A 10,495-nucleotide genomic window follows, 5' to 3' on the forward strand; every position below is an offset into this window, starting at 1 on the left:
CTCTTCAAGCTTCTCTTTCAAAATAAAGATCATTCGTGCTCACTTCTTCCATGCATTTGTCATAGCTCTATCTTATCTTCAATAATACCTAAGCTAATTGAAAGGAGACTTGTGCCTGATTCTGATGTTTGAGATGATATCTTTCGATTTCAGTTTTTTCATAAAAACAAAATTCTTCAAGTGCGCTCTCTAAAAATGAGTGGAAAATAATAAATAACATTAAAATGGAGAAAAATGCTCAAACCCAATATCCGATATTGCTCAAAGCCAACAATGCCATTTCCACCTCTTTCAGAATTTCCTTGCTTTCCTCTTTCTTCGATGCAACTTTCGGAAGATGAGTCACACAAATTGCTGGTAATTCTTTGTCAAAAGCAGATAAACTCAAGTGGCACTAGTTTACACATGCAAAGATCTACCAGAAGCTCTTCATTCTTCACTTCTTTCTATTTATCTTCTCAGATAATAACACTTGAATTCTTTGCACAACGAAAAATCTGAAAACCTGTAACTCCAAGCGCCTATCAGTACTTTGAAATATCACATGTTTTTCAATCGGACAAGTACATTTTCCTATAGCATTTCCTTTTCTTCAATCATTTTATCTTCTTCATTGGACAGCATTTCGTCGAAAGAGATAACAAATTCTTATTTTCCATTTGAAACATCATTTCATTCATCTCCAGAACTTTCTGTTACTGTTCTTCCTCATCTTAATCCTCAAGTTCAGATAACAATTTGAAAAAAAAACAAAAATGAAGAGATGCAATCCTCAAAATACGAAAATACCAATAACTTCAAACCATTGCATTTCTCCATGGAGATACTTCTTGAATTGCTATTTGAACATCTCAATAAGAAAATAATGCTTTTTTGAATCTTTCATATTATTTTCGAATATGCAAGAATAAAAAACATCAACGAAAAATAAAAAATTGTACTGTTAAAGAATAATCAAATTTTATACCATTCTGCTATGATTTTGTATAACAGACAAAGTATTCAAAACAAAAAATTGTTTTCATAGACATTTTTTGCAATTATGGATGTCATGATCATATGTTGTTTTTATTTGTGAAAGAAAAATTTATTTGCATTCGAAAAATAAAATAATATTATTGAAGCTTATTTGAAATTGACAATTGATTTTTTTTTTTTTTTTTTTTTTTTTTTTTTCGGTGACCGACAGTAACAAAAATTCGCTTGTCGTGTCGCACAGGTCTAATTTCAAAGTAACATTTATGAATTTCAAAATTTTCAAAAAATTTCACAATTACACAAAAATTGTGCAATTCATCTATTGAAAAAATATAATATATTCATCACTTTCCTACACTCAGCCAGTGACCAATTAATCACAACAATTTTTAATAAAAAAATACTCAATAATAATAATTACGAACAAACTGTTTAACAATTTTGAATAATAAGTTATCCAAATTACAAAAATAAATGGTTCATCTTGAGATGAAATATATTTTAACAAAATTCAAAAACTATTTAATAATTGGAAAATTATTTGAAAAGTTTTAGCTTTTAGTGGGGTGTTGATTTTTCAAAGGATTTTATTCTTTGGTAAAAAAAGTTTTTATTTAGAAAAAAAAATGAAAGATAATTGTTACAAAAAATCGATGTTTTTGATAATTATTTGATAATATTTTATTTCGGTAGTCAAACACCTTTTCAATGTCAATTTTAAAAATATTCTATTCTCATTTGGGAATAGAAATTTGTGAGGAAAAAAATATGGCTTTAATAATAAACACCCAATTTGTTTCAAAAAAAAAAGAAAGAGAAAATCCGGAGGATGAAGAATATTTTTAAATATCTACCTTTTTAAAAAGCTGTTGATTGAATTTTTTGCAGTGAAACAGTATTTCGAAACAAATTTGAATGTTCATGTTTTTTTATTTCATATTTTTTATTCAAATCATTAACGATTGAGTTTTTTTTTTAGAAATAATATAAGATGGTTTCTATGAAAAATTTCGAACTCTATGAGTCACACTTTACCGTTGTTTAGAAAGAATAAATAAAACAAAATTAACTTTATCATTTTGTAATTCATTCATTTAATTATAAAAAGAAAAAGAAAAAGCAAAGACAAATTAATTGAACCAAAGTTCATAACATACAAAATACATCCTGAACGCATACAATCCAAAACAAATGACCAAATTACAGCTATTTTATCAAAGATAAAATATTTGTTTTGATCTGAACTTCAAAATTCACACAAATAAAAAAATAAGTAATATTTGAAATGAAAAATGCGTGACAATTAAATGTGTATGAAATTACCAAAAGACAGAAATGAGTTTGAACCCATTGAAATTATGAAACGAACAATGCTAAGCAGACCTCTTTAAGAAAAATGTGAATGAAAACTGACATGTACAAATAAGAGTTGATTAAACCATATACGAATTGAAAAGCCAATATTTGTAAATCCAAAATTGAATATATTCGCTTATAAAGGATTGCGTTGCTTTAACAGAAAACAAACACAATCAAAATAAAAATATTGCAAAAATACAATGAGCACATTCAATGGCTGCTTGCTATCGTTCCATTCAAAGCATTTTACCATCAAACTAAGCCATGCATTCGTTCCCCTTTTTATACATTTCATTAACTAGAGCATAAAAAGGCTTTCTATACACCAAATGCACAACTTCTTCATCAACTGTGTTGCCTTCCATTCCATCGCTGCTGTTGATGGCAGAGAAGTTCCGTGCAGCAACAGCTGAATTGTCAAGTGAATACTGAGGTGAATAACTATTTTGAACTTTCACTTTCTTTTTGACAACTTTTGGTCTGATCTTCGAGTTTCTGTGGAACTTTCTGTAGATGCGCTTGGGGAGATTAGACTGGCAAACTCCATATTCAAAAATACCCAGAGCCAAAATAGAAGCGAAGAAGGCGATGACATAATACATGTATATTTTGAAGTCATGCAGCTTCTTCATCTGCAGAAAATCAATCAGCCACGGGATGTCTTGAACAACCAGAAAGACAGTCACTATCAACACAAATATCAGAGCAATCGTGTACAAAACATTCTTGAAAAACGGCTCCAAAAACGGATCGTACAAATTGATGATGAAAGCGCTGCCGAAGTAAGACAAGAGTGAAGCCAGAAACACTGTGGTGACTTCGTACGACTGTATTCTCGCCAAGTTGTCTGCTCCTATCTCCAGCTTAGCTGGTGGCAGTGGCACATACTCCTTGCAGCTGGCCATCACAGGAAGAGACAGGCCCATCACAGCCGCGCTCACGATGATGTGCAGAAAGAGTGAAGAAATGACGGGATAAGACACAAGTGCACCAGGTGGTGAGCGGCGTGTGAGTTTTTTCCCTGCCCGTGAGTAGCCCATTGTGAAGAGAACAGGCAGTGTCATCAGGATGTCGATGATAAGCCAGTCAAAGTCAGACAGGATGGTGTTGTAGGCAATGAGAATGGCAGTCGACACAAACTGGATCATGGCAAACGAGCATGTCGCTTTGAAGGAATGGAACGAAGAGGACAGAGCTCCTCTCCCTTCCAGAATCAGCTGCTCCACACATTCGATCGTGTTCACTTTTGAAGTGAAAGGAGCAGCAATTGAAGCTTCCACCTCTGACAGCGACACTCCAACATGTGCAGCCTTCAGAGCAGCACAGTCATTTGCTCCATCACCGCACATCCCTGTGATGTATCCCATGTCTGAAATCGTCTCCACCAAATGCGCTTTGTCTTCAGGCGCCATCCTTGCAAACACAGAACCCAACATGCAGACCTTCTCAAACATTGATGTGGCAGTCGGTCTGTATGTGAGGTTCGTCTCCATCTTCGGCTTGTTTGTGTCGCTTCCCTTTAATCGCTGATAGTCGTTATACATCTTTCTGAAAGCACTGCCAGTCACAGCCAGAAAGTATGCACTGCGCGGCAGGGCGACTCCTGTCTTTTTCTTGCTCACTTTTGAATAGCCTGTGGATTGCACTGACATGCTGGGCATAAACGACGAGGGCAGCTCAAAGTTGGAGCAGTACATGGCTGCCCAGGGCCCTCCTCTCCATTCCTCAAAGGGATCCACCTTCTGCAGGCTCAAGTCACTGGTTGAGCATGCTGAAAAGACTGGTGAGGCTGGAAGTGATCTGTTTGAAGAGGACGAACTCTGTGCATCTGATGACAATGACACAAAAGAAGGAGAAGGAGATTCACCTGGTGCTGTGTGTGGGTTGATTCCTGACTGCTCGTTGGCACCAGCAGCCAAAGAGGACGCAGAAGCCATGTTGAATGTATCGTCGTATGGAAGATCGCCTTCCACCACAGATGGCACAATTGGTCCATGCTGATATGTCTCACAACGCACTGGCTCGAGTGTCAGGGGATCGAGTGTCCATTCAGGGAACTCGTTGGACTTCCACGTCACATTCCCTTCTTTGTCCAGCTCTGCCAAGAAAACAGGATGCACCAGGGCTGGCTGATCTCGGGCAATCGAATCTTCGCTTGCAACTGAAGGTGAATAAAGCGGAGAAATTGATCTGGATGACAGGTTGTCAAAGGACAGTTCTCGAGAGATAAACCGTTCGGAATTGCTCTCATCGAAGTTTTCGTTGTGATTGTAAACATGCACAGGCTTTTCTGACTGGACAGGAGAAGGTGAAGATGAAGGCGATGGTGATGGTGACAGCTTCCTCGATTTTTTCCTCGGATCTGAATCTGCATCGCTTCCCTGTGTGTCTTCAGGCGTTGGAATGATGGAGCACTCACGAGCCACTTGGATGGCAGTCAGTGGGTTATCTCCAGTTATCATCAGTGTCCGGATGCTGGCTTCCTTCAAGCGGTGGATAGCTGCAGGAGTGGAAGGCTTCAGCTTGTTTTCCATGATGAAGAATCCCAAAAATGTGAGGTCTTTCTCCACTTCTTCTCTCTGCACCGTTTGCACCCACTCATAGTCCTTCATCGGCAGCACACGATGACCCAATGCCAACACTCTCAGTCCTTTCTGTGTGTGTTCTTTGAGCTGCGCCTGATAGTCGTGTGGAATTGACTCAGGCACGCAAAGTGTGAGAATCACTTCTGGAGAGCCCTTTGTGAACACCTCGAGCGACGACGAAGGCACAGTCGGAAAGCCAGACTGGTTAGCCGATGCCAGCAGAGCAGGAGCAGCTTCATTGCGGTGCACAATCACAGACATCCGCTGCAGTGCAGCTGAGAAGTCCAGCCGGCGCAGCACTCCAATCAGCACCTTTGGAACATCTCCAGGGGAATCTGCAGGCTCCTCGTGTGGTTCAGCTAAAAGGGCAGTGGTGGAAGTGGCAGAACTGTCAGAATTGACACTGGAGTCAGATGAGAACGAGGAAGATGCAGAACGAGTTGTGTGCTCTCTGCCATGTGACTGAGATTGAGGCTGTCCTTGTTGATGTTGTGAGTTCTCTTGTTGAGGTCTCTTGGGTTTGCGTCTGTGTGCGGGCGGATGGAAGATGCAGTCGTAATGCGAGGACAGCGGAGTCGGTGTAACCCACTCGCGAATTGCATCGTCCACAGACACAACACCAAAAGTCGCTGGATTGTAAGGCTTCCCATTGATGGAGGAAGAGGAAGAGGAAGATGCAGAAGCTGAACTGTCTGAACCAGAAAGCGTTTCAGATGGCTTTTTCAGTGATGAAGATTCAGAAGCTGAGGAAGCGCAGACCTTGTCGATTGTATTGTTTCCATTCTGCTCTTCTTCTTCGTCCTCATCTGTCTTCGATGGTAAATACGTGTCTGCTTTCTCCTTCATTGCCCACTCCGTGTATTCAAACATCTTCACGTCCAATGGGTCACCAACATTCACCCCATCAACTGTGGCAACAGAGTGGCAGCAGGCAAGCCCTGTGACCAGATCGTCGTGGTGTCTCAGTGCTGTGAGGTCGCTTTCGAGTGAGGAGAAATAGCAGCTGTGTCCATCACCTGGTGGCCCTGCATCACCAGAGTTGTTGTTGTTATTGATGCTGCTGGCAGAAGGGTTATTTGGAGAGAGAATGAAGTGAGGCTCCTGGTTAGGTTTGACAACAGACAGCTGCTCGACAGACGGGATGGCGCTGCTGGTGGAGTGCTGGAGCGGAGATGACTGCACAGGCGAGGGATTCGGAGAGGCCGATGTTCTGTTTGCAGAAGGCGTCACATTCGCAGCTGTAGATGGATTGGCGAGGGTGGCGCGGCGGAGGCTGTGGTGTCCGGCTGGCTGAACGCCCAGCACAGAAAGGTTCTCTTCTGTGAGGGTGCCTGTCTTGTCGAAGCACATCACCTTCACTTTTCCAGCGACATTCACACGCTGCGGAGAAATGCAGAAGATCTTCTTCTTCTTCAGCCGGGCCAGTGCGTATGCAGAGCCTGCTGACATGACAGCTGGGAGCGTGGGAGGCACAGCAATCGTCACCAAATCACCAGCGCGGAGGATTATGTCTTTGAAGGGCGTGTTGTATGACGTCTGGATGATGGCGTTGGCGACGAAGCCGGTGAAGGCGATGCACGCCATCACCCCGATGAACTTGAAGGAATCTTCGTAGAATTTGAATTTAGTCGGCTTCGGGAACAGGATGGACCGCACAAGCTGTCCTTTTGCAGTGGAGAAGGCAGTGCGGATGGCAATGCAGACAGGCGTTGCAGTTGTCGACTGCACAGGCACAGCACCAGCACTCATTGACATCGAGCTTGACGACTGAGACGAAGAATCAGCAGAAGCTGCGGGACGATAAGGGACTTTGCCTGCAGAGCGGGCGCTGATCACTTGTGTGCCTCCGAACAAGATGCACGATTTGTCTCGCTCCAAATCAAGCACATTAAGTGGACTGACCGACGATTTCACTTCTGAAATGCGCTCTTCTTCCATTGCTTCAACATCTTAATACATCCAGAAATAAAAAATAGATATTCATAAAGTGTCAAGACATTTAAAACTGATCACAAAAGTTAAATAATGAAACCTGCTAATGAATTTTGATTTTCTCTCATTCTATCAATTTCTGCCATGGCCTGAGCTGCCTCTCCTCGAGGGTCCACATGGGGAATTGAATTCTTAATAACAGGCACGCTTTCTCCGGTCAGCATTGTTTCATTCATAATACTTGTTCCATTTATTAAAAGTGCATCACAAGGCATTGTCATTCCGTTTTTCACTTCAAACACGTCTCCTGGAACTAAGTCTTTCGAACTGATAAGTTTAGGTTTTTGCCCTCTGCGATGAACCTTAACTGAGCACTCAAAACGTGTCATATCTCTCAAATTACGCATATTTGCACGCGTTTGCACAATGGTTATGATTACAGAGAACAATGTAATGACAGCAATCAAGGCGGCATAGTAGTAGTACACAAATAAGCACCATATAACAATACTGAAAATCTGAAATACAATGAACGGATGAAGTCCTTCGTCCAAAACAAGCTTATATAATGGTTTCATCTTTACTTCAATACTATTTTCCCCATTAAGTGCCCGCAATCTCTTATACCCCGATTCAGATACTCCCTTTGCCATAACATTTTCATAGTAGAAAAACGGCTTTGCTGGATCAAACCGTACAGGAACAAATTTCGAGCATGTATCATCAAAAGTAAATGGAATGTGCTTATACTCAAACATGTTGATCGTTTTCCCTCCTCCCACATATGTTTTGCGATCGCAAGTATGACAATTTTTGAACTCATCTGTTACGATAACTTTGGTGCATCGAGAAGCAGGGCATTTCCGATAATTCATAATAACGTAAATCCTATTGAACCAGTTACAGACAAGCGGAAGAATACCCGCTGTCAGTATAGTACATATTACGAAAAAGAATCTCCTGACTTTTGAAAGTTCACGAAATTCAATAGACTTTACAACTTCATCATCAAATGTTATGAATTCATCTTTTTGACTCTTATAGGAATTTTGCGCTTTTCGCATTAAACCCAGAAATCTATTAAATTATGTGGAAATAAAATATTCTTTTGCGAAATATTGAAGCTTAACACATACAATTTACTGAGTTTCTATTCTGATCTTTCCGATCAATAATTAATATTTTTCGGAAATTTACCAATTATTATCAAACAGCGATAACAAATTTGAATATCAGTATCTAATATCTCATAACATTACATATATTTTTTTGAAGAAGGAAGTTTCCATTATTACAATGAAAAAAGTTGAGCCGGAACATTTAAACTCTTTTTCACATGTTGAAGAAGAAGAACGAATTACAAAAATAAATCAAATGATGAGTGATTCGCTGAATTACCTCAGAAAACATATACAGTATCGTAAATTCTTTTTGAAAACAAAAACTGTAAAGAATCAATGTTTCTCTAAATTCAACCTAACTGAAATAATTTTTATTGCTTCAATCTTTTCTTCTTTTTTTGGAACAGCATAAGCAATGCATAAAAGACTTGAAAAAAGTGCAATTAAATTCAATGAATTTGAGTGTTTTTCGAATCTTTAATTTTTGATTCATTTTCTGTTTGAACTTTTGATCCCTCAAGATTAATAGGTGGATAAAGCGAATAATCTGAAGGGAATTTTGGATGATGAGGATGTGCCAATGGATAGTTAGGCTGTTTACTCATCACATACGGAGGAGGCAGAACAGAAGGATGAAGCTGAAGAACTGGTCTAATTGGAACAGACAAACTATTACTCGAAACTTGTCGTTGTGTGTTGCTCATTGAACGTGGAGCAGTTTGAAATGCATTCAATGCTGGTGGGGATGTTAAACGTGGGTTTGATAAGAAAGGATAAGATGGATTTAACTGTTGAGAAGAAAATGAAGGGGCAGGAGGATTTGAAATAAATGGAGGAATTTGAATGTGCTGATATATTAAAGGATGTGAAGGATTAGAAACTGATTGATGAATTTGCGGTGGTGGTGGCATGAAAAGGCGAGGCGCCTGGAACAAGGGTGGCTGCGTTGGTAACAATAATATTGAATTTTTTGGGTCATGTGGCTGAACAATATGTCTGTATCGTTTTTTTAAACGCGGTTTTTTGAATGTTTTTCTTCGAAGTGGTATCAAACCAGTTGCAGGTGAAATAAGAGGAGGCTGAGAAAACAATGGAGGAACGAGCTGAAGAGACGAGAAATACGAAAATGAGGTTGAAATGACAGTGTTTGAGACATCGTCCAAAGAAGAAGAAGATTTATCTGATTGATGACACGAGCTTGAATCATCTTCATTGCTGCTTTGGATTGTTTGCTCTTTTGTTTGAGCACCCTTTGAATTGTATGCAATAGCTTCCTTTTCGCATTCATCAGTGCTCCATTCACTTTCAAATAAAAACATTTCATTTGCAAATGCTTCTTTGTATTTTTTCTTCTGCTCAATCTTCTCCTTCTCAATCAAATACTTGTCGAGGTTTGTATAACCAGCTTTCTTTTCCTGTCTCTCCATTTTTTCCTTTTTCAGCACAATATCTCTGGTTAGTTCTTCCAAGCTCTCATTTTCTTCAGGTGAGTCAATAACTTGATAAAGCCTTCCCTGCATTTCTTCAATCGTCTCTTCTTCATTGAGCACATCTTCTGTTTGCTTTGAAGCATCAAGTTTGGACTTCGCAATCACTTTTTCCTTTGCTTTTTCCCACATCTCTTTCTCTTCCTCATCTTTAATCCAGGGCTTTTCTGGCCAAGCACCATAAGTCTTCATAAAGTTCTTTGCCTGCTTTATTTCTTTTTTGACCAACTTCTTCCACTCTTTCTCGTTCTTCTTCAGTTCACTTGTAACGCTTTCATCTTCTCCGTTAAACTCCTCTCTATCCATCTCGCCTTCCTCTTCCAGAAGCCTCATCTGATATTCATCCAGCGCCTCTTGCTCATGCAACAACTTGTCCTCCTCTTCTCTCCACTCTTCATAAAGCTCCAGAGAACGCTTAGAAATCACAGCGCTCTGACGACTTCCAGCGAGTACTGCCTCAACATCAGGAGCAAATTCAATTTGGCCATGCGCACCCGGTTGCCAGTGCGCAATATTATCCAGAACTTCACCGTTGCAACAATCATAATAAGCATCAACGCATTCATCGCAAGATTTTTGCCTTGCAGAAGTGAAGGAATGATTTGAAGAATGCGAAAAAAATGTATCAGAAAATTCTTTTGGCTCGGAAATTGGTAGAGCAGAACAAGGTGTCATTGATTCTAAATGTACCGGTAACTCTTCTTGCATTGGGTCAAATTGCTGTTCTTCTTGCTTTTCGATAAATGAACCATTCATTTTTGATGTTAACTGCATAGAATCTGTTCTTGAATGATCTTTTATTTCACGAATCTGTGAAAGTATGTCAAGAATAAACTGCGGACCAATGCATTCGTTCACCTCAGTATCTGCAATGTGCTCACTCTTTATTAGAGGAGGCTGGTAGGATTGGTCTGTTGAATCTCCAACACACAACTGAGAATTATTCATATCAGAAGTTTTTGAAGTTAACAGTTTATCTTCCAATCTTTGTTTGTCAGTTTCATTATGTCCATCTGCAGATTTAAAACCAATA

The 10,495-nt window shown here is 39.6% G+C and overlaps 2 protein-coding genes across 2 annotated transcripts; both read right to left on the reverse strand.

Annotated features, from left to right (window-relative positions):
* Positions 1-2,043: 2,043 nt before the first annotated feature.
* On the reverse strand, positions 2,044-7,918 carry MONOS_1571 (putative P-type ATPase (P-ATPase) Superfamily Protein; the record flags this gene model as incomplete). Its single annotated transcript, XM_067868602.1, has 2 exons — positions 2,044-6,871; positions 6,955-7,918. 2 exons carry the CDS (start codon positions 7,916-7,918, stop codon positions 2,595-2,597), a joined length of 5,241 nt encoding a protein of 1,746 aa, XP_067720656.1. The 3' UTR covers positions 2,044-2,594.
* A 506-nt stretch (positions 7,919-8,424) lies between these two features.
* Positions 8,425-10,410, reverse strand: MONOS_1572 (uncharacterized protein; the record flags this gene model as incomplete). Its single annotated transcript, XM_067868612.1, has 1 exon — positions 8,425-10,410. The coding sequence occupies one exon, from the start codon at positions 10,408-10,410 to the stop codon at positions 8,425-8,427; it is 1,986 nt and encodes a 661-aa protein (XP_067720657.1).
* Positions 10,411-10,495: the final 85 nt, after the last annotated feature.

The sequence above is a fragment of the Monocercomonoides exilis genome, assembly GCF_001643675.1.
Source record: "Monocercomonoides exilis strain PA203 chromosome Unknown scaffold52-633478, whole genome shotgun sequence".
Taxonomy (NCBI): domain Eukaryota; phylum Preaxostyla; order Oxymonadida; family Polymastigidae; genus Monocercomonoides; species Monocercomonoides exilis.